The 27265-nt window shown below is 48.9% G+C and overlaps 1 protein-coding gene across 1 annotated transcript in view; it reads left to right on the plus strand.

Annotated features, from left to right (window-relative positions):
• Positions 1 to 27265, plus strand: part of Crhr1 (corticotropin releasing hormone receptor 1) — a 46380-nt gene that overhangs the window by 1850 nt on the left and 17265 nt on the right. Inside the window, exons 2-3 of the mRNA XM_051178648.1 lie at positions 16496 to 16583; positions 25829 to 25948. Coding sequence (XP_051034605.1) covers positions 16496 to 16583; positions 25829 to 25948 — 208 coding nt within the window. The remainder of the gene's footprint in view (positions 1 to 16495; positions 16584 to 25828; positions 25949 to 27265) is intronic.

The raw sequence follows: 27265 nt of genomic DNA on the forward strand, positions 1-27265 counted from the left end.
AGAGAGTCTAAGCTATTTGTTCAGAAACAGGTACCATGAGCTTGGCAGTCAGCAAGTCTGACTTTGCCCTTAGCATGTGCACACAGAATTCAATGCAGACACTCCCAACTAAGACTTTGTTTCATTCGCTTTTGCCAGTAAAAAGTCTAGACACTTAAAACTCAGTCTCAATCCCTGAGAAACCAGCTAAGAACCCAAGAGTCTCATCTGTTTGAACATAGATATGTAGGGAACTTGGAAATCCTGCAAAAACTGGCTCTGTCACTGATGACTGCCAAACAAGCCATGCTGGGAAAAGGGTCACTCAGAGGCCTGCAGTGTGTCGGACTGGGTATAGAGCATTGTGGGAGAGTGCAAGAAAGATGAAGAATGTGTGTGCACACACACATGCCCCCACACATGCTCCAAGTGAAGGGAGATAAGTGTGTGGAGTGTTTGTGGATAAGAATACAGGTGAGACATGGTCCCTCTTCGTCACCCTATTAGCTGCTCTTTCTGGAGACAGATCTATATTCTGGTGACAAGTAACTCTTGACAGTGGCTGTGAAGGGTGAATCAGGCCTTGGTGGGGGCTTAAGGGACAATGAATGTCCAGTGGCCATTCCATTGCTGTTATTATTGCTTATAGCGATTTAGAAGCACTAGGCACAGTCTACAAACCAGAGGAGGAAGTCACTGTGACATCACCCCTTACATGCCGCTGTGACTGTTTCTCAATGATCCTTGCCGGTCCATTTTTAAAAAGCAGGTCTGGACATTGCTGTGACCATTGGACAGCCCTGTCTCTTGCTGTGTCACCACCCCAGTCTTGTCCCATGCCATGTCTAAGCCTTCAGAGGGAGCTTGCCCACTGCTGTGGAATGGCCATGGCTGACTATGAGTGGTTCTTGCTTCCATTGTTTCTTTGCTTAAGTACTAAAGGAGTTGGGTTTATTAGAGGTGCTGGGAATAATAGAAGAGGGGGGCGGGGCAGTAGGCCAGGATAGGACTATAGGCTGTGGAGTATGAAGTGGCCTGGCCACAGACCTGAAGCAGAGTAGGAAAGGGAAGCCCAGAACAAGGGCAAACCATGGGATGTGATATCCAGCCTAGGGAGAAACCTGGCTTCTAAGCACCCTCTCAAAGCATACACACACACACACACACACACACACACACACACACACACACACAAAAGCCACTGGCCGGGAGCTCAAGTGGAAAATCCATTCCTTACCTTTGTTGACAATTGAGTCCTTGCTTGGGGGAGGGGACAGGGGGGTATCAGCAGCCAGCAAAAATTGACCTCACATCTTTAGGGCTCAAATGTGCCCTTTGGCTCTATTGTTAGTGCCCAGATTCTTGCCAAGCACCCTAGCTCTGATCCTAGGGAGTGGGAATGTTAGGGAAGTAAGGCCTCCATAGAGGTGGAAAGGTGCAAGGCTGAGAATTTCAGTAGCGGAAGGGGTCAGTAGCTTGGCAGTCAGCAAACCTGACTTTGCTGTTAGCTCTGCATCCATGGGCTTTGTGATTTCAAACAGGTCGCCTTCCCTCTCTGAGCCAGTTTCTCTGTGCCTGAGTGTGAACTGACTCCCTTTACCTGATTGTCTCGCTAGAAGTTTACAAGAGCATGTCCAGCAAACCGATTCCCCAGTCCTGCTCCTCTTCATCTGGGGACCTCAATGTATGGGAACCAAGTACTCATCTCTGGGTCGCAGTAATCCCAGCTGCCATTTCCCCTTTATAGTGCTGGGCTTGAAAACCCAGTGAGGATGCAGGATGTGTTTAACAGGTACCTGGGGCCAAGATGAGGCTTGCATTGCCACTTCCTCCTCTTAATTGGGATGAAGGAATCCTTGTTGCCCTCCTGGGACAAGGATGTCACCTCAGAAGAGAGGAGCCGGAGGCTGAGATAAAAAAAAGCAAAGCAGCAAAGCAAAGTCGACTCAGATATGGAAAGCACTAGAACCCTACCTTAAGCCACTGTGGTTATTACAAAGGAGAATAGAAAGCAGCTGGCACCAGCACAGGTCACACCAGTGACCTGAAGCCTAAGGAGGCTGGAGACAGCCTTGTAGGGAATCTGGAAAGGTTTAGTGAGTCCTTCAAGGTCTTCCTCTACCCTTAATAAGTATGAGCTAGAGAGGTCCTATATAACACATCCTAGCAATGACTCCAGTCTAAGAAAGGCCACCAAAAGTGGGGAGGGGGGAGGCTGGGGATGTAGCTCATTTGGTTTTGTTTGCTTAGCATGCAGGAAGTCCTAGGTTTGGCCCCCAACATTGCAAAAACCAGGCATGATGGCTCATGCACCTGTCATTCCAGCACTCGGCTAATAAGAAGAATTAAAAGTGTGTGGTCATACTGGGGTACATAGTGAATTCGAGGCCAGCCTGGGTTACATCAGGCCCTATCTTAAAAAAAAAACAAAACAAACAAACAAAAAAATCAACCAAACCAAAAATAAATAATAAAAACTAAAAGACAGGAGAAGAAGGGAGGAAAGGAGGAGGGAGGAGAAGGAAACACCCTCTCCACCCCTGCTTTTCACTCTTCACTCCCTAGGGGAAAGGCTAGAGCCACCAGCCTGCAGCTGAGCTCAAGGTCAGGGGCCACACAGACCTGTGGAAACACCTGTCAGTAAGAGTAGGCACCTGCAAAGAGGTTGATACGATGTGATTCACTTTCGGATGCAAGCAATTGTTTTGAAAACAACTCTTTGGAGTCTGCCAGGCAATAGAGTATTAGCCACCGGTTTTTCAAAGCGAGGTGGAAATAAAAGACAGCTCCTCAGGGAGGCCTATTGCAGAATTTCATCTCAGAATTGGGACAGGTCCTTCCTTCTGTGTGACATGGACATGTTAGGATTCTGCTCCAGGACACAGGTCCCTGTGCCCAGAAGCCACCTCTTGAGATGCCTCAACCAGACCTGCTCTTTGGCAGCCACCCACCTGCTCCTGGATCACGTGAACAAGCTGAGGAAACAGACATCCCTGCCACTGGTCTGATGGGCCCAGGGAATAGCAAACTACAGGAGCCCAGAGGCAGTCTGAGTGGCACCCTCCCTTCTCCACTATCACCCTCATCTCTGGTCTGGTGGGGAGCCAGGGCATCTAGGTCAGAGTTCAGAAGAGAAACTGGCTGGGCAGGTCCTGCTGCTTTACTGCTGTGGCCTGGGAGGGGATCCTTGGAGCTCTCTTTGGAGTCCCCTGTGTTGATTGCACAGGGCTACCCAACCTTTTGGCTTCTTTGGGCCACATTGGATAAAGAATTGTGTGGGGCATACAGTAAGTACTGGAGCTGTCCATCCTATCACCCAAGGATGTGATGTGGCCAAAGGGCCATGGGTGTGTTACCCCTGGTGGAGATATAAGGCTGCTCTCGGTTGAGTCTAGGCACTAGGAAGTCAGGGCATTCAGGGGAATGAAGACAGCTTATTGGTCAAGGTGCCTGGCAAGTACACAGAGTAAGAGCTGAAAGGCAGCCTGCCCAGGTAAAGGGCTAGGACAGGAGCTGGCTGCAACCAGGACAAGATTGTCATCTGACAGAGGGCAGGGTATATATAACCTTTCCCTGTGCCGTCCTTTGCTTTCCCACCCTCTTGGGAAGGGCTCGGTGGTTTCTTGGAGCCCTCTTCCACTAGGAGGATATTGCTGGTGGGCAGCCTGTGGGCAGAGATGGGAGAAAGACGGAAGCTCAGGCAGCAGTGGAGACAGGAAGATCTTGGCTGATGAGAAAGGATTGCGGAAATACAAGTAGACCATGGTCCTTCTGGGGCCAGACTCTCCTGTACTGCGGGACCAGACTTGAACACAGCCTGCTCAGGGGGTACAGTTTTGTTTCAGGGTGGACAGTTTTGTTATGATAGAGGAGGAGATCTTCAAGGCAATCTGGTAGGGAGATACTTCACTGGCGGAGTGGAGGAGGAGAAGGTATTGAACATGAAATCTGAGCAGGCTTAGGAAGCAGGCTTGTCTGCCTTGGTCATTGTGGCCTTCCATTTTTCTCTAGTGCCCAAGATGGCATGTACCCCTTCTTCTGAGTGTTCAGTAACACTCACAGAATCCTGCCCTGACCTGTGTCCCCTGACATGTGCTGGGGGGGGAGGATCCACAAGCAGACAAAGGCATCTGCATTTTGAGGGCTTCTAGGGAGACATCACTAAGGAAGAGTAGGGTCCAGGCTGGGGACATAAGAAAACAAGAGTATTCTTAGAAGCTGGGGTGTCACAGAGCAGACCTGGGACTTCTCTTCCCCAAGATGGAATTAGAGGTGTTCTGATTCTCCTGGTGGGGGAGGCAGGAGTAGTCAGGATGGTGGCATTCCTTGCTCTCCTAAATAGTTTTGTTCTGAATGATGTCACAACTCCCAAGCACCCTGTAGGTGTCAGTGGGACAGCTTTGGGTCCTTTTTCTGCTCATAGCTGAACCCCACGGTCTGATGGGAGTCACAGTCCAGGAGTGGCAGGGCTCGTATGTACCCTGAGAAGTAGAGTGTCCCAAGGAAGGGGCTGGGTGGCCTTCGGGAAGTCACAGCATCTCTCTGGACTTTTACCATCTTTACCTGGACAGTGATGGGGATTAATGCAGGAAATGCTTGTACAGCGAACAGTCTGCGCCCATTAAGGCTCAAATAGGGGAGCCCGCTGCCTTCATGGGTGTCAGCCATCTTCCCTGTTCCTCCCCTCAAGCTGAGCTCGGCAGCTACTCCTCCATGAGGCCTTTTGCAATGAGCTCTGTTCTCCAGCTAGCCAGCCTGGAGGAAGAGCACGGGGATTTTCCAGTCCTCTGCAGATTAGCATGTGGGCCTGGCTGCACCCCGTGATTCACCTTGCCAGTCTGACAACATTGGAATTGGTCTAGACCCAGTTCAAGGAGATGGGTTTATCAACAACTTGCTTGGGTGTCACAGCAAGGACAAATTCCCATCCAAGTTTCTAATAGTCACTCTCAATCTTTAGAGTTAGCACACTGTGCACTGGTATTGAACTATTTTCCTTTGGCAAACCTGCCCAAACAGGTCCCGAGCACTCTGAGGAGCATTGCTTTGGGATGCATGTGGGGGCTACGATTCCCACAATTCACCATGTCCCCTCATACCTGATCGGCTCTGCTGTAAAGACTAGTTAGAGATCATCTCTGTTAACCGAGGCTGTGGTGTGGATCCTAGAAGGAAACCTGGCAGGGAGGGCTAGTGTCAAACTCCATGCTGGCTTCTTCTTCATCCTTAATCATCCATATGCAACCCTAACTAAGACACTCATCAACCTGTCCCTTGTCACTGAGGTAAGAGAAAGTCCAAGCATAGTCAGTGGATCCTAGTGCCCCAGAGAGGCCAAAGACATTTTTCCTTGCATAGTGGGCACATTTAAAGCTACCAAGGCCAGCCCTTACTGTCTGTCATTTGGCTGTGGCTCAGTCTACATATAAAAAGACCAATTCCCACATCTAGGACCCTGTTGTGCCAGGAAGCTAGTTCTGTTCTGGTTGTCCCTAAGCTTCAGCCATGCTAACAGTTGATCCTTCCTCATCTTTCTTGCCTTCTTCCACATCCCACCCAGGAGGAGCTGGGAGGAGCTGTCAGGGCGGGGCCAGCTGACAGGTGGGACCCTTGCCACCAGTTCCCTGATCTCAACTTGAGGCCAGAAACAGGGTTGCAAAGGGCCATGGACAGAGAGCACCCAAAGCGTCTCTCTGGATCTAGACAGCTCTTTTGTGGGGTTTCCCTTCTCCTAAGGACATCCATTTCTCCCTTTCTCCTCCTAGAAAGCAGGATAGGGCCGGCCAAGGCCACTGTCATTGTCATTTGGTGACAGCAGTTTTGTTTATTTGTTGGTTTTGTGTGTTCCTGTGTGTGCTGGTATGTAAACATATGTCACATGTAAATATGGAGGCCAAAAGATAGCTTTAGTGTTGTCTTGGGAACACCCTCCATCTCTTTTGAGCTCACTAATTAGGCTAAACTGGCTGGCTTTTCATCCTTGGGGATCTGCGTGTCTCCACCTCCCCAGTGCTGAGATTGAAAGTGTGCACCATATCCAGAATTAGCATGTGGGTTCTGGAGACCAGACTCAGGATGTCATCTGCAGGACAAGCATTTTGCCAATCAAGTAAGCCCCCAGCCTGGGACAGTAGTTCTTTTCTGTAGGGAGGGGACTACCTTGGACACCGGGAAGTCCAAGCACCCCTGGCCTCTACTCACTAAATGCCAGTCACTCTTCCCTCCCATCGACCTTTCTGGGTTTGCCTAACTCACATTTACAGATTGAGAAACACAGAACAAGGCCTGTGCTTGTCCCATGGTTTCTTCCTAACTTCTGCTCAGTGGGCCTTGGCCTGGTGGCAGCTTATTCTCCTAGTGGTCTTGGTGGGCAGTTGCTCGACCAGAGCATCCAGTTACAAAAGCTCTAGGCTTTCTATGATAGAGCCACTTGCCAGCCGCCAGTCTCCTTCCTTCCCAGCCTCCTCAGATCGCTTCTGAAATGCTTCCCTTCCAAGGATGTGTGAGGAGACCTCTCACCTCACACTTGCCTCCATGTGGTGATCAAGAGCCCCCAGGCATATCTAACCTGCAGGGTGGTACCCAGCTACTCTGGGCAGGTGGCTGTGAGCTGTGTAAGAAAGCAGACTGAGCAAGCCATAAGGGGCAAGCCAGTGAGCACCGTTCCTCCATGCCCTCTGCTTCCCTGGATGATGCACAGCTAAAAGATGAAATAAATCCCAAGTTGCTTAGAAACCCCAACTAAGACACAAACTTAAGGCAGCGAATGGAGTGACCGGCAGATGTGGGATGGGTGTGTTAGTGCCTTTTCTTCTCCATGTGACCAGATAAGTGACAAAAACAGCTAGAGGAAGAAGACTTTGCTTTGTCTCACAGCTCAGAGGGACACAGTCATCACAGGAGAAAGCCCAGTGGCAAAAGCTGTTCGGGCCATGGCTGTCTTTGTTAGGGTCTCTATTGCTGTGAAGACACAGCATGACCATGGCAACTCTTGTAGAGGAAAGAATCCAATTGGGGTGGCTCGCTTACAGCTTCAGAGGTTTCGTCCATTATCATCATGGCGGGGAACATGGCAATGTGCAGGCAGACGTGGTGCTGGCTATATCTCCATCAGAAAGCAACAGGAAAAATGGATTCAGACCCTGAGTGAAGCTTAAGCATGGGAAACCTCAAAAGCCCGCCCCCACAGTGACACACTTCCTCCAACAAAGGCACACCTCCCAATAGCACCACTCTCTATGAGCCTATGGGGGCCAATTACATTCAAACTCCCACAATAACTCTAGCCAAGAAGCAGAGAAAGCGCTTGCCCACAGTTGGCCCATGCATTTTCTCCCTTTTCCCCTTTTGTTTACGATCAGACTTCAGAGACACCCAAAGGTGTGCCTCATTGCGTTTCTTTGGGGGGGTTGGGGTTTGGTTCATTTGAGATGGGGTTTCTCTGTGCAATAGCCCTGGCCATCCTGGAACTTAATCTGTAGGTCAGGCTTCATTATGTGTCTTAATCCAACCAGGCCTACAGTGGAAATTAACTATCATGGTGAGGATGGGAAATGGGTTCCACCTGATGTACTTACTCCCTTCCCAAGCCAAGCTAATCCACACCGAGGGTGGCACACACCACACTTCTTAGGTGGCCACAGCTCCTGGGAACAGACTGGAGATGTGATGGGCAGGACACCAGGCAGGGACAGTCCTGGTAGAGGAGACTGAGTCAGTGAAAAAACACCCTGCAAGAGAGAGAGCTCCTGGCCAGGCTATTGGCCCTTTGTTATCCTGTGTGCACCAAATGACCAAATCTTTCAAAGAACTTCCAAGTGTAGATGTTTTGTTCCAGATTAGTCCCATTTACAGATGGAAAAACAAGGCCAGGAGATGTTCAATGGTTTTCCCAAGGTGGTTGTACAAGTGTGCCTGGGCAGTAAGATATTCCATTGTGGAGTTCTCTGACCCCAGAGTTAGAGGTCTGGATTTGGGCTTTCCTGGAAATAGTGGAGCCAGAGCATATTCATACTTGGAGAGGAGTTTTGGAAACAACTATCCTTCTAATTTCCCACTTGTGGAAACTGAGGCTTGGAGAAGGATGTGTCCACTTTCCCAGAACAAGTCTGTCAAAGTGTGCCTTTCTTTCTTGCACTCAGCTCTCTGGAGTTCAAGGTAGAGATACCGTGCAGGAAGGCAGAGCAAGAGGCGGAGGGCAGTAACCAGGTGAAGAAATGGAAAGAAGAAGGAAGCAGGTGTCTAAGTGTCTTGGTGGAGCTAGGCTCAGTGGCACATGCCTGTAATCCCAGCATGAGGAGGCTGAGGCAGGAGGATTGCCATGAGTTCAAGGCCAGTCTAGGGCACATAGTGAGTTCCTAGGCTAGAGTGAGCTCTTGTCCCACAAAACCAAAGAGAGAAAAAGAAGAGAATGGAGGGAGGGAGGGAAGTTGTGGCAATTATCACAAGACCCTTTGAACCCAGGGGTCAGAAAGGAAAAGTCAATCTGTTTGTTTGTTCATTCATCCATCCATCCATACATCCCTCATTCATTCCACATGTCTTGCAATTCATTGAGGATGTGATGGTTTGAAAGAAGGAAGTGGCACTATTAGGAGGTGTGGCCTTGTTGGAGTGGGCGTGGCCTTGTTAGAGGAAGAGTGTCCCTGTGAGGGCAGGCTTTGAGGTCTCTTTTCTCAAGTTTCACGCAGTGTGAAAGTCAGTTGACTTCCTGTTGCCTGCAAGATGTAGCACTCAGCTCCAGCACCACATCTGCCTGCATGCCACCATGCTCCCACCATGATGACAATGGACTGAACCTCTAAAACTGTAGCTGAACCCCCTCAATTAAATGTTTTCTTTTTAAGAGTTGCCATGATCATGGTATGTAGTGAGATATTCACTTTGTCCACATCTGTGGCACTGACCACGCCCATTGGGGGTGTGGACAGGAGCGGACATTACCTGGGGGAACTAAGTCTGAGGAGGGGGCCCTGGGAGCTCTCTTGCTTGCAGCACAGGGACAGGAGAGCATCCGGAGGCATCCGTGGGACCAGGAACCTGCTGGTGTTCATCTGTCTCTGTTGTAAGTTATTTCTCCCTGAATAAGCATCTATTCAGCTTATTTGTTTCTCCTGATCCTTATTAAACCACAGTAATGGCGCCTCCTCACAGTAATAGTAAACCCTAACTAAGATAGAGGATATCAAAACAGCCACAGACCACCCCCCAGAGGCTTACAGCCCAAGCAGACATACTCCTGTGTCCTCAAAGGCCATCCTTCTCCACTGCCCAGTGAGAGAAGATGGGGAGGGGCAGCTCCAGCCCTGCCTGAGGCCTCAATGAGGGGAGGCAGAGAAGTGTGGGGGCAGGACAGGAAGGAAACGCATATGGGAGCTTGGGACCCAGAGAGACAGTCTGGAGGTGGGAACACCCAGGCATGCACCCCGCCCCTTGAGTGTAGGCAGGAGATTTTCCCTTCCATTTCTTCTTCTCTGTACAACAGCAATTTAAGCTAATTAAATGCAACAGTGCATTATTTCTTGTCTACCTGGAATAAGCTTTCACTGGGTGGTGGTGGGGGGCGACAGGCTGTTCGCCTTGAGATGGGGACAGGCTGTGACTGTCAACAGAAAGAGATTGGGAGAGACCTGGCCTGGGGCAGAGTAAGGGGAGAGAGGGCCGCATGAGGCACAGCATCAGGAAGGCTGAGAAAGCACGTGTGACGTTGCTGCTCTCTGTCCTCAGTCTGATGTTGTCCCGAGTCATCTTTTGAGCACCTCCATGGACTAGAAGCAAAGGTGTCCCCTTCAGGTCTCAGCTGGGCCATGCATAGCTTGCAGTCTGAACCACCACTGATCCCTCTGCTTGACACTTGGGAGTCCAGGGAGTTACCTGTGGGGTCCTTCGCTGTCGGCCGAAGCCCCATCCAGGTCAGTCAGCCCCTAACTGTACATGTATCTGTGGCAGCAGGGGCGGGGTTCGAAGAGTTAACTGATTGCTCAGGTCTTGTTTGTGCAAGCCAGATCCTCACACTTCAGTGCAATAGGGGAGTCAGCTTTGTAAGGAAATTGTGGTTTATGAGCCCAGTGCTCTTTCTCATCTTGGCTTGCTCACTTTGGCCTTACTTAAGTTGGGCTTTTCCAGAGTAAAGATCAAAGCAGTCAGGATAGTCAAAGGGCGGCTGGAGAGGTGGCTCAGTGGTTAAAGTGTTTGCTGCATAAATGTCAGACCGAGTTCAGATCTCCAGCAAAAAAAAAAAAAAAAAAAAAAAAAAAAAAAAAAAGCCTGGGGTGGCCATGTGCCCTTGTAATCCCAGCATTGGGAGATGGGGACAAGTAAATCATCAGGACTCACTGAGCAGCCAGCCTAGCTAAGCAGTGAGCTCCAGATTCAATAGGAGACCCTGTCTCAAAAAATAGTGTGGATGTGATAAAGACACTAATATTGACCTCTGACCTCCACATGAGCACACACAGACACATGCACCCACATGCACGTGCACGCAGTCATACGCGTGCGCGCGCTCACACACACAGAGTATGGGGGAGGAGAATTGTCAAAAACAAGCAGGAGGCAGAGCTGTGATCGTGACCTCACCGGGCAGTCAAGGGCTCTTTCTGGGCCGTAAGCACTGTCCAGGACCTTGGGAACTGCCTCATGCATCAGGAGGCTCTGGCTTCTAATTTCCCTTCAGGCTTCAGTTTCCATGCCTGCAAAGGATGACATTGGTAAGATTTGGTTGTCTGCTGCCCAGACATCCTGGCCTCCTGGATCCATCTCAGTTGAGTGTTTGGGTCCCCAGATTCTGGCATCTTGGGTCTCCCTGGGCCAAGAATGCTTTTCCTCTTGGTTATACCCACCCTCAACAGGCTCACCTCCCTCCAGAAGCCCACTCGTGGTCATGCTAGGTAGCTTTCTCCCCCCCCCCCATACTCAATTACAATGTCTTTGTCTTTTGGTGTGTGTGTGAGACACACACACACACACACACACACACAGAGAGAGAGAGAGAGAGAGAGAGAGAGAGAGAGAGAGAGAGAGAGAGAGAGGTTGTCCTGGACCTCTCTGCCTCTGAATTCCTTTTGTACTAATCAAGTTCTTAGCTTTGGGCTCCATGAATGTAGAAGCTCAGCCTAGCAAGGGCTTGCAAAACAAACAAGATAAATGAAAAAACACCCTTCTTTTAGGCTGCAAACCCCTCCCAGGGCCAGTCTTACAGAGTGTGGCTGAGGTAGACAGGACATGGGACAGGTGGGCAGCAGGAGCACCCTCACGAGTCTCATACCAAGAGCTAAGGAGGACTCTGGGGCCCAGAGGGATGAGTGGCTACAATGACTGCTGGCCTCGTGTTTCAGATGCACCCCTCTCCTTGTTCCCAGGAGGTCTGCCTCCCAGCGGTGTCCCTGCTTCATAGAAAAGGAAGTTGAGTGTCAAGGGGCCAGGTGACTCACTCAGTCACCCAGTCAGAACTGACTCTGAGCTCAACAGAAGGGCGAAGAAATGGCTGGGAACACTTGAATAGGACCCAGGGCTAGGAGGAGGCCATGCCTGGCCCAGGGCTCATCTCCCAGGATGAGCTTGGAAGGGAAGTCAGGTCCCTCTCCTGGTTCTTCAGGAACTTTGAAGAGGTGGGGGTGGCCCTCGCTGCCTCTGGGCCACATCTCCCTCCCCATTATGGATTCTCAGGTCCCTCCTCAAAAGGTTAATCATGGAATTGTCCCATCAAAGAAAATTGTACTTTGTGCCTCAAAGACCAAATGGTGCTTCCGTAAAGTGGTTATTTACGGTCTCTAATGAGCATTTGCTGGGTGTGATTAACCTTTATGCCAAAATCACACTGGGACCTCATGGCAGCTCAGATTGTGCCACCCTGGGTAGAGGTGGGGGCTGGAGCTGGAGCAGGAGCAGGCAGCTGTCAGGATCAGCCCTCCCCCAGATCCCCCCAGAGACTTATGTGTCACTTTCTTTGCTTCTCTGTGACTCTGTTCCCTCTCCCACTGGGGGGTGCCCTGTGCTCACCAGGGCCTGATGTCCCTTTGTGCAGTTACTTGAAGGCAGATGCCCTCTTAAGCGGCAGGATGCCCTTGTCTTCCTCAGACTTGACCTCCAAGGCTTATAAAGATTAGCAGTGGACAGAGGTTTCCTTTGGGGTCAGGCAGGCTGGGGTACAGAACCGTAGCACTCACCAGTGAGTGAACCTAGCATACTGCCAGCTTCACCTGTGTCTTAGTTTCTCTACTAGCTAGAATATGGCAAGTGGCATGAGATGCTGTGTTGTAGAATATTTAACTGTGTAAAGATGTGTTACATTTGTTCATGCTGCATTTGTTTAACTATGTAAAGATGTGTTACATTTGTTTATGCTGCATTTGTTTAACTATGTAAAGATGTGTTACATTTGTTTATGCTGCTTTTGTTTAACTATGTAAAGATGTGTTGCTGTTCCTGCCTTGTCTGCCAAAGTCACCTGATTAGTCTAATTAAAAAAAAAAAAACTGAATGACCAATAGCTAGTCAGGAGAGGGATAAGCAGGGCTTGCAGGCAAAGCGAATATGTAAGAGAAATCTAGGCTCCAGAGAAAGAAGGGAGGAGAAATTGAGGAAGAAAGAGGGGAGACACCTGGGGCCAGCCAGCCAGCCAGCCAGGCAGCCATGAGCCAGCTAGATGGAGTAGGACATACAGAAAGAAATGGTAAAAAGCCCACAGGCAAAACACAGATGAAGAGAAACAGGTTAATTTAAGTTAAAGAGGGGAAGAAAAAAAAAAAAAAAAAAACTAACCAGAAATGAGCATAAGCTAAGGCAGAGCATGATTTGGAAACTGGTTGGTAGCCCAAAAGAAAAAGCCTGGTATAAATCTGAAAACTTTTTTTTTTCAAAACTAGTTCTGGAGACCTAGGAGATGGCTCAGTGGGTAAGGGAACTTGTTGCACAGGCATGAGGACCTAAGTTCAAATCCCAAGTAACTCCATGAAATGCTGCTCATCACTGTGAATGTTTGTAACCCCAACATCAGGAAATAAATCCTGGGAACTCACTGGACAGCCAGCATAACTAAATGAGTGAGCTTTCCAGCTACTGAAAGACCCCGTCTCAAGGACATAAGGCAGAGAGAATAGAGGATGGCATCTGATATCTTCCTCTGAACTCACATACGTGTGCTGCACACTCATGGACATGCAACACACACACACACACACACACACACACACACACACACATTTTTAAACAGTTCAGAAGAGTCAGCCAGTGTCCAGTACTAAGGCAGGGAGGAGGGATCAATGGAGACGAGGCCCAGGAAGTGACAGTTCTCAGGCTAAACGTACTTTGGCTTGATTTAAGAAGACCCCAATCTGATTTTGTAGAGGTCTGGAAGTGATGAACCGTCCTTAGAAAAAAATAGGTTTTTAAAAATCACAGCTACCATCCAACACTTTGGGTATTCACACTGCCCAACCACCCACAGTGTGTTTATGGACCCAAGATTAAGAATTCCCAGTTTTAGCTGGGTGGTGGTGGTGCATGCCTTAATCCCAGCACCTAGGAGGCAGAAGCAGGCAGATCTCTGTGAGTTCAAGGCCAGCCTGGTCTACAGAGTGAGTTCCAGGACAGCCAGAGCTACACAAAGAAACTGTGTCTCAAAAAAAAAAAAAAAAAAAAAAAAAAATCCCACTTTTAGCTGGACAAGGTGGCTCACACCTTTAATCCTTGGGTTTGGAAAACTGAGGCAGGAAGATTTTGAGTTTGGGGCTAGCCTGGACTACACAAAGAGCCTGTCTCCAAACAAACAAACAAGTCTCCATTAAGAGGAAGACAACATTAGCCTGGAAAGTTTGAGAGCCTTTTGCTGCCAGCAGAGAAGTATCCTGCTGTTGTTTCAAGAAAATGGAGGTGACCGTGGAAGAGATTTGCACAGTCTGCAGGAGGAAATTCGCAGGGAAACGCTGGGTCTTTTGTGGAAGTGTGATTCTGAAGCTAGCTGGGAGCTTTTATAAACCTCTGCAGAGCAGGAGGGGGCGCAGGCAGAGAGTCCACCAAGGAGCTGACCTTTTGGGAGAGGAAAGACCAGTTTAGGAATTTTAAGATGCATCTGCCTTTGCATAACGAAGCCGCAAGACCTCTATGGGTGGAAACCAAGCTGTGACCTAGCATGTCCAAGACAGACAGACTAGCAACAGGGTTCAAGGTCAGCTGAGCCCTTTGCCCTGTGGCATTTAATCCCCCCCAACTCCCCCCCCAACGAATTGGGTTTCTGCTCTAATGAACCCCAGGACATTAAGACATGGGAATAAGCTTCCGGCCCTTGCATTCATCATCTCATTAGAGCTGAGTCGAGTGTGTGTGATAATGAGCTGGCTTTCACATGCTCCAGACTACCCCAGGCCTCCGTTGGGAGCATCCCTGACATGGACCAGGGTAGACTGAGTCACTTTTCTTTGGATGGCTAAGGAGGGGTTCTGACCCTAAGGATAGCTGAGTCACCAGGTGCTGGCCAGGGTTAGAAAAGATGCAAACTGTGTGGGCACATGTGTACCAGAACAGGAAGGCCTCTGTGGTGAGAGGTGACAGGGGGTTAAGTAGATAGAAGGAAACTTGTTTTAAGTATTAGATTGATAAGGGTAGGTGTTAGGTAGTGGGCTGATATTTTCAATAGGGTTTGCCATCTCTTTAATTTGCCTGTGGCTGAAATGAAACTGATTGATTGATTGCTTGATATTGATTAGTGTGTGGGTTAGGAGGTGAAGGGAAGCAGGTTTTCTAGAAGGGACCTCTAGCCCCATCTGTGGGGATAACACAGGGTCCCTGCTGACTCTTCAGTGAGCTCTGTAGCTGTCAGGAGGACACTGCTCTCTGCTTAGCTGTCAAAAGCCACCAGCTAGCCCATAGCTTCCTCTTTTCTCCACATCTGCCTTTGCATTGGAAAATGGGGCCAATGATATTTCTTCACCCTCTGGAGACTGGGAAGCTTAATTACTGATTAATAAAGTGTGGGAAATTGCTCGGGGCCAGAACAACTAAAGGGTTTATTCTAATCATTGCCAAGGTCCAGGAGTGAGTTCACTGTCCCCAGGGCTGATGGCAGAGCCCTGCACAGGATGAGGGGACTGGGGACTGTTGAGTCTGATGCTTGTGTCAGTAAGAGCCCTGGGGTGATATGGAGGGAGGGTTCTTGGGGTGGAGGAATGGATGAAAGCCTACTAAGACATCAAGGGTACAGGATTAGGGACGGGTCTTCTGGGAGTGGGCTCTGGTCAGGAATACAAATGCATGGTGGGAAAGAAGGCAGCAGAGCCTTTGTCATCAATGTAGGATGGAAGAGGGAGGGAGTGCTACTGAGGCTGGGGGGAGGGGGGGCTGCTGGGATGGGAGCAGACAGGGGCATTCCTAGCAGGTGAACATAGAAAGCTGGTCCCTGAAGGGAGACAGACAGATGGACAGATAGACAGATGGGGACACATGCGCGTGCGCGCGCGCACACACGCACACACACACACACACACACACACACACAGACCCAGCCACAGTCAAATTAAAACTGGGGTTCCATTTGCTTCTCAAGCTGGACGTGGTCGTCCTGGTTGGTATTCCTCTTGATCCTCTGACCCCCAAAGAGGGAACAGGAGAGCAGAGTGGGGTGACTATGTGGAGAACACTCTCAGGGTTGCTGTCCTACCTGGGGATTCTTCTCACTGTGGTTAGAGCCCCAGCAGAGGAAAGAGCGTGTTGTAGTTCCTCCCTCCCACCCCACATGCTTCTGGACCCCCTTGCAGAAGGCATCCCAATAGACACAGCTCCAAACCCTTCCCACCGTTGGGTCAGATAACAGCCACTGAGTTCAAATCAGTCTGTAAGTCCTCACTGAGCACCCAAAACAGCATTCATTAACCTCATTGTCAAAATGAGTACAGTGCAAACGCAGGTAAGGCTGCACCTGCTTTAGAGAGGCCCAGCCCACCCATCTTAGGCAGTAACCCAAGAAAGGGAAGAGATTGTCTTCCGGTCATGGGGCTCATGGCTGAAATCCTGGAGTCAGAGTTAACACTGGGCCCTCAGTGGGGTTAAAGGACAAAGGCCTTCCCTGGAATCGGGACCCACCTTCCCAGACACAATCATTTCTTCAGCACCTCAGTTTCACCACCTCCAGGAGCTGTACCCATGCTGTCCCCAGGGTGAGTTAAGCCGTTGTACATCGCAGCACATCAGACCTTGAGACATGAAGCACAATTTGCAATGACCGGTAGTAAGCCAGGTGGGGGTGAGGGCTCAGGAGGAGCTCGTTAAACCACAGGCCTAAAATACCACAGAAGGAAGGTGGGAGGTTGTGTGCATGCATTTGTAGGGACCTCGTTAGGTATGCTCTGGGCCCAAGACTCCATTCTAGGCCCTGCATGAACCAGGCAATTTCAAACATTCTGGATGGGACCAGGAGACGGGGCAAGGGTAGGATGCTCAGCAGAGGAGAAGGGAGCAAGAATCATCAGCTCAGACTGCTGAGTACCCCCTAATGGTGTCCTGCACCCCCTTATGCCCACAGGCTCTTCTCCTCCTGGGGCTGAACCCTGTCTCCACCTCCCTACAAGATCAGCGCTGTGAGAGCCTGTCCCTGGCCAGCAATGTCTCTGGTGAGTCATCCCTGCCCCTTACCTCCCAGGTTGCCAGGTTCCCACAGGAGCTCCTTCCCTGGAGCTCTGAGCAGTGGCCTGTATGGAAAAAATCTCTGGAACTGGAGTCAGTGAGGGAAAGGGGGCCTGTGGTTAGCCAGCAGCCTTGGCTGCGGGCACAGAAGACACACTCAGCAATGTGCCTCATGGTCACCATCCCAGGGGGAACAGGGTAAAGGCTTCCAGGCCTTGCTGCTGGGTATATTGGTAAAAAGACAAAGGTTGCTGCTGTTGCTAAGCATGCTAGAGTATAAGGCTATATGCTGCTAGCACTTTGAGATACTGTCACCCATCTGACACCTAAGGCAACTGAGGCACAGAGAAACACTAAGTGCTGGAACCTGGGTTGCAAAGGCAATCTGGCTCCCTTGTGATGCTCAGTACCTCCCCCATAAAATATTCTAGATGAATGCAAATTCACCAAGGCCTATGGCTTATCCATCGACAAAGGCTTCTACATGGTTATCTTATCCCTTATGAACTAAAAACCTGTTCTATGTCCATATGGAGAAACTGAGGCATGAAAGAGTTTCATAAATTTCCCAGAATGTCACAGTCAGTACTAGCACAGTCAGTACTAGCAGAGTCTGGTTCCAAATCTAGGTCTGCTGGATTCCAAAGCTAAGCCTCCTCTCACTCTGGACATGGCCTCAGGGATGGCAGTTGCCAGGCAGGATGTGGTAAGATGCATTTTTGCCATCTTGAATTTGCCATCAGACACCTCCAGGGCAGCAGATCACGTGTAGGTCACCAGAGGAGCTAGAAGGTCTCCCAGTTTCATCCAGGTCCCCAGGGCTGAGAGCCAGAGGGTAGAGAGAAGCCAGTGGAAAAACAAAAAAGGAAGGAGGAATTCATGGTTCTGTAGCTGAGAGCAGTGGCCACATGGCCTGCTGTCCCCTTACAGAGGCGGGGGAAGGGAGGAAGTGCTGGGTCTGTGTTACAAGCAATTTTCCCGCCAGCCTGGTCCCACAGCCATGCCAGCCCCAAAAATAACACACAGAGACGCTCGATGTATTAATTATAAAGCTGTTGGCCTGTTACTAGCGTTTCTTATTGGCTAGCTCTGTCTTCAATATTAACCCATTTCTATCAATCTAAGTATTTCCACGTGGTCTTATCTTACCAAAGAGAGGATCCAGACCTTCTACTCTAAAGTCTTTACATCTTGAATCTCCTCCTCTACTACCTCTCCCAGAATCCTCCTTGCCTCCTAGTCCCAACTATCTTGCCTTCCTATTTGCCAACAGTGCTTTATTCATTAACCAATAAGAAAACACATTTACAGAATGATATCTCCCATCATCTCCTCTTTTCTGTCTAAAATAAAAAGAAGGGTTTTAACTTTAGCATAGTAAAATATATGACAAAACAGTTATCAAATAAAAACTATAGTTAACAATATTTAGTCCATTAACATTTAGCAAGATTTAAAGAAAATATTTCATCATCTATCCTATCTTTGTGAGTCTAAAGTCTTATATGTAACTTATCTTTAATCTTAACTAAGGAAAACTATAACCATAACTATCTGTCTTCAACTCCCTCAAAAACCACAGAAGGATACTATATAAACTCTAGAAATGACAGAGACAGCGCCTCTGGTCAGTCACCCAAAGTTCTTCTGTAATGTTCCATCTTCAGCCTATAGGCCATAGTGTGTCAGGCAGACTCCTCAGCAAAGCAGGAAATTTCATATTGTCTTACCTGTGTTGGCAATTTGTCAGTCACTTTTTTCTGTGTCCTGTAGAATGTCTGGCAGACTCTTCCATGAAGCAGGAACCCTGAAGCACTGTCCATCCTGAATCAGCAGTCACTTTCCTGTGGGCCCTGCATGTCCAGTTTATACAGCATAGAGTCCAGACAAGGGCAGTATCTTGCCCAAATGGCTAGTCTTGCCTTATTGGAAGTAAACTCCATAACAAGTTTCTTCGATGTCTATCTTGCTTTCTGATGCAGGTGATGTTGCCAGGAGAAGTTGTGCCTCACTGTTGAGAAAAACTCTAAACCATTTAAATTCTGTAGATCTTTGAAAGGTTTGAAGAATATTTATCCATCTCAAATATATCTCTGTATATCTAGAAATCCTAACTAACTTAACTATAAATTTTGACTATTATAGGTAATTATCTATAATCTGTACTAAATTATACATTTTAAATGAGCTATATAAACACAATACCCAAATAAGAGGAGAAATATACATATCACAAAATTGACCTTAATTGTATCAATAAATGGAAATCCATTCCAAAACAAAGTATTTATTTCTATGCCATAATCACCTTTTTACCTTTAAAAAGAGATTGGTTGTGATCATTAACCATTTATAACCAACCACATTTAAATCAAAACAAACATTTATAGACAATATTTGGGAATTTGGGTGTCGTTCTTTCCAAACTGCTTCCTGCTGGTAGGGGTTGCTATCATGGGGATCCTAAGAAGACAGAGAAATCCTGGCTGTAGTGGTCTGCAAGGCTGCCTTGTCCCAGCTGTTTGAATGTTGGATCACCTGGGACACTGTTTCAGGGGGGTCTTGCTTGATTAAACCATGTTAATCTGGAAGGAATCCACAGCTTTTCATTTTCTGTGGAAACAAAACTAAAAATTCTTTTCCCCAGTAACCTGTCCTTAGACTTAAATTTGAAAGTCAAAGCATTTTTAAAATATATTAAGTTGGATTAATCCGGCAGCATTTTTTTAACAGTTGTTGTTTTCCAGCAGTCAAACACTACAAAGACAACACAATAGCATACAGTATCCAGACTCTGTGTGCTTTCCATCTTCACGTGGCTTTTTTATTACTCTATTTCTTCTACTTTAATTTTTTTATTTATTGAGACAGGGTTTCTCTGTGTAACTTTTACCTGTTCTGGAATTAACTCTGTATAGCAGGTTTACTTTGAAATCACAGAGATCTGCTTGCTTCTGTCTCCCAAGTGCTGGAATTAAAGGTGTGTGCCACCACACCTAGCTACTCTCTTTTTTTCTATTTCTTTTAAACAAGTTTATCCTGGTTTTTTTTTTTTTTCCCTCTTCCAAGCCTACATATATTTTAAAACACACTGTAAACCTTTAGAGGTTTTTCTTTATCTGAATATGTATTTACTGTAAATCTGTATCTTTTTCTGGCCACGAGTCTTTTATCTGCTAAACAACATTGCTAAATTTAAAAGTCACAGCTGTATTAGCTGCAGTCTATCCAAGATGGCAGGGGTACATTTAGCACCAGCACTGAGAGCTGTGCTCACCACCTTGGTCTTCGCTGTCATCCAGCAGCATGCTGCCAGCTTGGAGTTGTGGTCACTGCCGTTGCCAGCTCTTATACACACCATTAAGTAGTTAGAAGGGTTTGCTGCTTATTCTGAGTCAAGAAACCTCCCTTAAAGGAGCCACACAAATCTCTGCTTGTCTCTAGCAAAACAGAGCCTAACTGAGAAAAATGCTGCTACCAAGAAGCCTTGCTTGTCTTTGTTCTTTTGTTTCTAAAACCCTCTTTTAAGCTTTTGTCAAGTTTTAAGTGAAAGTTCTCAGACCCCACGTTGGGCACCATTTTGTGACAAGCAGTTTTCCCTCCAGCCTGGTCTCACAGCTGTACTAGCCCCAAATAACACTCAGAGACGCTGTATTAGTTATGAAGCTGTTGGCCTGTTACTAGCGTTTCTTATTGGCTAGCACTGTCTTCAATATTAATCCATTTCTATCAATCTAAGTATTTCCACTTATCTTACCAGAGAGAGGGTCCAGACCTTCTTCTCTAAAAATCTCTACATCTTGAATCTCCTCCTCTACTACCTCTCCCAGAATCCTCCTTGTCTCCTAGTCCTGCCTATCTTGCCTTCCTATTTGCCAACAGTGCTTTATTCATTAACCAATAAGAGAAACATATTTACAGAATGACATCTTCCATCAGGTCTGCAGTAACCTACTGGATTCTGTACTGACTCCAAGCTAGGTTCACTCATACCCCAACTGTGGGGCTAAGGACTGGTACCCACAGAAAGACTATGTCCTGAACTTCTTTGGAGAGAGGGGGATCCTGAGGTTAAATGCACTGAGTTTTGTAAGTCTGTTTCACAAACTGTAGTGTGCAGAGGGCTACGAGGTATAATCATGGGTGGCTTTTTAAAAGTGCTTACTGTATAGGAGGAAGAGAAAGTACACCCCACCAATTGCTTGCTTACTTCAATGGAGGGTGTCATGGAGGTGTTAGGACAGGGGTAGGGCAAATCTAAGAAGCCTTCCTGAAGGAGGGAATTTTAAGTGAGCCTAGAGATAGAACAATGAGTGATTGAACACCAGTGGGTAAGCTGGCAGAAGAACTCACCGGGGTGAAGAAGGCACTGGCCGTCTACCCACTGGCTGAGCTGAGCAAGGAGTGTATTGCTGTCAGGCTGCCAGCAGTGGCAGCCAAGGATAGGGAGGGAGGATGCCTGGAAGAAAGGTCCCTGTCCCTCCTCTCCACCTCAGGCCTGGTCGTGGTCCATTAACTTGCTTGTGTTCAAGAGAATTTGACATCCTGGAGCCGCACAGGTGTCACCTGTCCTTGGAAGCAGCAGGCTGTGAGGCATGATGTCCATTCCTCTATGATTTGTACTGGATGCCCCACCCCCATCCCAGCCCGCCTGGCTACATAGGATGCAATCCATCACCTTCTACAGTGGCCTCCGCTATGGCCATTTGTCATCTGATGGCCATTGGCAGAGACAGATGGTGAGGGTGGGGTGGAGGGCCCGGGACAGATGGATGGGCGTCTGGCCAGAGTGGCTGGCACTGTGCTGGACCCTTTGGGGGCCTTGCACATGCCTCATGCCAGAAATAGGGAGGGGCTAGGTTCCCATGGCCAAGGCTCCCATCATATAACAGATTATAGACTTGGCCACAACTGTGCCAGAAAGTAATAGAATTACTCACTAATAACAGCCCAGACAAGTGGAATCAGAGCTCAGGAGAACCAGGGTTCTCTCTGGCTGTTCTTAAGGCGGTAACGATGAACAACAAACAGTAATGATAATGGCTGATCCGTGTGAATGTCCACTTCATATTGGGCACAGTTCTAAGTGCTTGGCCTCATTCAGTCACCACAATGGGTTCAGCAAGGATTTTTGTTCCTGCTTTAAAGAAAAGGAACCTTAGACTCAGAGAGGTTGGGTGACGACTAAGCACAGACACTTAGTTGCCAAGCACTGGCCACAGGAGTCAAGCCAACTGGGCCTGATTTCAGATTTAATACATTATGTGGTCACTTAAGAGATCTATCATACCCAGGGCCCAGTGTCCTCAGTTACTTGAAGACACGGTGTCACTTGGAGGTACAGTGTTACCTCTGCAGTCTTCCCTGTGCATACTGAACTTGTACATGGCCCTATAGTTTCTTCCACACCTACTTTGTACCTGGACTTCTAGGTATTGAATGCAAAAATCAAGAGTGATCAGAGCCACAAGATAGGAAGTCTCACAGGCTCCTACCTCTCTCCTGGTATGGCCCACACTCTACAGAGATACCTTTCTTTGCCCTACTAAAGAGGCAGCTTAACCTGAGGTGACAAGCCCGGCTGCCTGTCCCTAAGCCCCTCTCTGTGCCATGCCCCTTTCTGAGCAACTGCCCCTTCATTCCAGAGCGCTCACCTCCTCCTGGCAGGAGTAGCAATCCTTGAGGTTGCTGCAGGGCACCTACCTGCTCCCCAGGCAGCCTCAGAGGAGCCCCCCCTGCCCCTGCCGCCCACGCCGGCCTCAAACCAAATGGGTAGATCTTCCTACCTGAAAGGGGGCTGCCAGGTGCGCACACCCTCTGTGACAGGAGGCCACTCCTAACTGGGGCAGGAGCACAGTTCTAGTTTCCTTCCGGCATTAGCTAGAGTGGGCGGGCCCTCTGAGCACATTGGGGCACTAAGCTTGCTAAGGAGGGAATTGTGTGGCCAACTGTGCACAAGCAGAAACTGGGCTGCCTTTCAAAGGGCCCTTATCTGTTATCCGTGTGACAGAGTGACAGGAACGTCATCCCAGAAGCCTCAGCAAACACCTGCCTCAGGACCTATAACGCGGTTAAATAAGGATCAGGATAAACAAATAGGCCGAATAGATGTTTATTCAGAGAGAAATAACTTACAACCTAGACAGATGAACACCAGGAAATTCAACCCGATCCTCTCCTGTCCGAGTCACACCAGAAAGAGAGCGCCTTTCCTGGCCCCCTCCAACCTCCTTCCACAGGTCACTCCGCCCATGGCTCCACCCCCAATGGGCGTGGTCAGTGCCACAGAACTATCTCACTACAGACCTTTGTACTGGCTCCTCCCTTTTCACCATGTATGCCCATGACTCCTCCCTCTCTAAGTTTATAATTAAACTTAGTGTTTCAGGGGAATTCCAAATTAGAATAGCACCCAGTTTATCTTTATCTCTGTACATTGTAGTATTTCTCACTGGGTAGCACATGCTTGCTCAGACACCCTGTCTCCCACTAGGATGCAATCACCCTTGGGGCAAAACGTCTTTTATTCTTTGTTTTGTTTTGTTTGTTTGTAGAGTCAGGATTTCTGTGTGTAGCCCTGACTGCCCTGGAACTCGTTCTGTAGACCAGGCTGAACTCACAGAGATCCGCCTGCCTCTGCCTTCCGAGTGCTGGGATTAAAGACACGTATCACCACTTCTCAGCCTATTTTTTCATTTTTATATCTCTAGTTCACACCATTTCTTAGGTGACTTGAATGTTTGAAATGTCTTGTTTTGTTTTGTTTTTGTTAAGGGAGGGAAAGAACATGAAGTCGGGTTGGTAAGGAGGGACCAGGGAGTTACTGGGAAAGGGAAAAGAATGAGATCAAAATGTATTGTATGAAAATAAGAATAATTTTAAATTCCCTGTCCATACAGTAACTGACCAGGAAGCGGCTCGTGGGTGGTCAGCTGGCCATAGGAAGAGTTACCTCCCCTCTCCAGCTCACCTGCGCTACTTCCGGTTGCTGTGTCCGGTTGGCTAGCAGCTTAGCTTGGCCTGATCCAAACTGCCCCTCATCTCAAACTCTGATAATGAAGTGGAGAAATTCCACCCCCACCCAAGGGGGAGGAGAAGAGCCCGTTTGGGGCAGTTGCACCTGTAGGGCTTGTTGACCTAAAATTCTGAGCTTCTGGGTTGGCTGAGCTGGCTCAGTGGGCTGAGACACTCACCACCAAACCTGAGGACCTGAGCTCCATCCACATGGGGGAAGGAAAAAAAAATGATTCTCCCAAGTTGTCCTCTGATCTCCACATATGTACCATAGCAAAATAACCTGAGCTTCAGCGGCCTAGACTTTGAGATCCTTGGATGCATCCAGCCAGGATGTGAAGATTCCTGTGCTCTGAAATTGGTCTTTACACCTACTTCTCAAGGCATTTCCTCTGCCTTTCCAGGCTTTATCCTTAGTATCTTTTTGTCTGGGTTGCTCTCACACTCTCCTTTGCCAGCTTTGTTTGTTTTGTTTTTGCTGTTGTTGTTCGTTCGTTCTTTCTTTCTCTACTCAAGAGTGGTTGGGTGGATGGCAAAGCACCCTTCACAGTAACTGATAACACTGATGCTGGCCCCTCCCGCCCACATCTTTTGTTACTGTTTTTCAAGACAGGGTTTCTCTGTGTCACAGCTCGGACTGTCCCGGAACTCACTCTGTAGACCAAGCTGGCCCCTAACTCACAGAGACTGTTTGCCTCTGCCTCCCACTTGCTGGGATTAAAGGTGTGCAGCGCAGTGCATTCCATTCTTCCTCTTCAGAGACCCTGTCGGCCGGATCCCCAGGGACCTTGCTCGCTTTCCTAGGCATGGGGTCCACCCGGTGTACTGCAAACATTAGTCAGGCTGTTACTGACAGCATAGGGCCTAAGGAAGGTGGTCTCGGGCCAGGTGGTGCACTGGACAGAACTGTTGCTCCCGACCCTCCACCCATTGGGGTCCGAGCGCTTCTTCCCTTCAATTCTTCTGCCCCAACCCCATCCCCAGCTCTTAGAGGTGGACTGAAAAGAAACCCTAATGCTAGTGCAACAGCTAACTGCATGGGTGGAGCACGGACGCCACTCCTAATTGGCCCCCATACCTTCGGCCCCGCCCTCTCCGACACTGTCCCGGTGCTGCCCTCTGAAAAAAGCTGGTGTTTTCTTGTTGTCTACTCCACTCATTCCACCTCTCCTCTCCATCTTGCAACTTTTCGCAGACTTTCATCCTCCAGGATTTTCTGGGCTTTTAGTATAAAGGTCGCTATATCCCCGAGGTCACTTCAGCAGCTTTCTGTGAGTGTTGGGGACAGGCGCGAGAAACAAGGAACGTGGCAAGGAGAGGGGCTCCAGCCAGATGCTGCAAAAAGCAGCTGCTGGCCAGGGGCCTCTGTGGGGCGGTGAAAGCCCCTGGACTGGCCTCAGAAGCCCCGGGTTCAAAATCCACTCCACCTCTTGGTAGCTTCTTGATGTTGACCCGTGTGTGTGTGTGTGTGTGTGTGTGTGTGTGTGTGTGTGTGTGTGTGTGTGTGTGTGTGTGTGAGTGTGGTGTGTGTGTGTGTGTGTGTGTGTGTGTGTGTGTGTGTGTGTGTGTGTGTGTGTGTGTGTGTTCTGCGGCCTTCAGTGCCCTTAGTCTGTAAAGCAGTCGAGTTAGCTTCCACCTGAGCAGTTGGTGTTTAGATAACCAGAGTAGATTTTAGGTTATCTAAAGGAAAGCCTTAGGGAACATTTGCCATTCTGCATCACCCACCATCATGTGAGCCCCCAAATCCCTGGATGAGCTGTGGGCACAGTTAGAGCTCCAATTAGGGTCTTTAAAACAGGGGGAGGGGGGTGTTCATTGAGGGATGATGTTCCCAACTGGAGACTCATCCAGGAGGAACCTCACTAGTGTGCCTTGACAAAAGGTGTGCTAGGCACTTCCTTCCCTGGACTCCTGACAGTGCATTTAACCTCTTAAGTGCTGGATGAATGCTTATGCACCTTGTGAGGAAAATACCCTCACCAATGGAGCCCATCTGAGGCCAGCCAGGACTTTAGCTCTTTGTTCTGCTCTGGAACCCACAGTCTCCCTAGTGCTATAGCAGCAAATTCACATTCTTGTATAGGCTAAGCTCCTGTCTATACTCGGGCATTGCCTTCCCGTAGTGGGGCAGAGGGTGAGCAGAACTCTACAAGGACTTCTGTCTGCCTAGGGCCTTGGCAGGACCTCACTTTTTCTCACCAGTTGTCTCTGTTCCTAGGCCCGCAGTGCAATGCCTCCGTGGACCTCATTGGCACCTGCTGGCCCAGGAGCCCTGCAGGGCAGTTAGTGGTTCGGCCCTGCCCTGCCTTTTTCTACGGTGTCCGCTACAACACAACAAGTAAGGAAGAAGGAAGAGGGTGGGCCGCTGGGGGCTAAGTGGCAGCAGTTTGGGGGTGGGAAGTAACACCCTTAAGACCAGCTCTACTCTCGGCTTGCCCTTGCTGATTCTTCCAGGGATAGCACCCATTATATAACCAAGGCAGGGGACTCAGAAGTTAGAGAACTTGCCGGTAGAGGGATGAAGCTGGAATGTGACAAGCTTCTGGTTAGTCCCACTAAGCTTAGCCACTCCTGAGATAGGTCTTAATGGACCTAATGGTCCTGATAAAGACCCCCAGGGCAAGGAAGTTCTGTGAAGACAGAGCACCTAGGATGCCTATCCTTGACAGACGGTATCCCAGGCCCACGGGTGTGGGGTGTGGGGAAGCACTGACCCACAGGCTAAGCAGATACTGGATCCCCATGTAAACACCTTGCTCCCCAGAGGCCCAGCCTTCATGCTGGGCTTTGCAGCTCCTTGCTATAGTATCTGCCACCCTCAGAATTAATTTGCTTTCTCCTGCCAATGACTCAGGTCCCTGCTATCAAGGGAAAAGCAGATGGAGGCCAGGGGCGAGGCAAAGGAGATTGAGTTCAGTTCTAGGTCCTGGGGCTAGAAGCCCCTATGTGAGTCCCGAAGCTGCAAAGGTGTTAAATATGACTGAATCCCAGGTGACCCATGTCAAGGCTCACTGGGTGACATCAGTGCTTTCTCGCTTCTTGTGACCCTCTGGCTTCCTTGTCTGGGGATTAGAGGCCCGAGAACCTCTTCCAGCTCACTCCAAAGTCCCAAACCTCTCCTCCTGCCCCTCTCTTCTTTACTAGGTGGGTGAAGGGATTAGGATTAGGAACACAGCCAGGAGCATTTGCCAAGATGACTGTAGGAAGGCCAAGAGAGAAAGAGAAGTACTAGAATGGGTGAGGGGTCTAGGAGGAGAGATCAGGCAAGTAGAGATAAAAGAGGAGATTTTGTGATGCACCATCGGCTAGCTTCCAACTTAGAGGAAACTGAAGCATAGATTGGTTGATAACCTAATCAGGATCACAGAGCCTGAAGGTGGGGTCCGAACTTGGGAGTCTAGAGCTCTACACATACCCCGGGACACCTTGTCTTAGCACAGTGGCAGCATGGGCTGGCACACCCAAGCTCTGCAGAAGAGCTCTCCCTTCACTGCAGCACCAGAGACTGTCCGGTCACCTTCAAAACACCCATCCCTACCTGCCCAGTCTCAGAACTCCAGTCTAAAGCCTAGCGCCCAGTCTCACCCTGTCACACCCCACTCCTAGCCTTATTTTTCTGTGCCTCACTCTTGCCTGAGTGGAGGTTTCTAGGCTC

The sequence above is a fragment of the Phodopus roborovskii genome, unplaced genomic scaffold (genome assembly GCF_943737965.1).
Source record: "Phodopus roborovskii unplaced genomic scaffold, PHOROB, whole genome shotgun sequence".
In the NCBI taxonomy this organism is placed as follows: domain Eukaryota; kingdom Metazoa; phylum Chordata; class Mammalia; order Rodentia; family Cricetidae; genus Phodopus; species Phodopus roborovskii.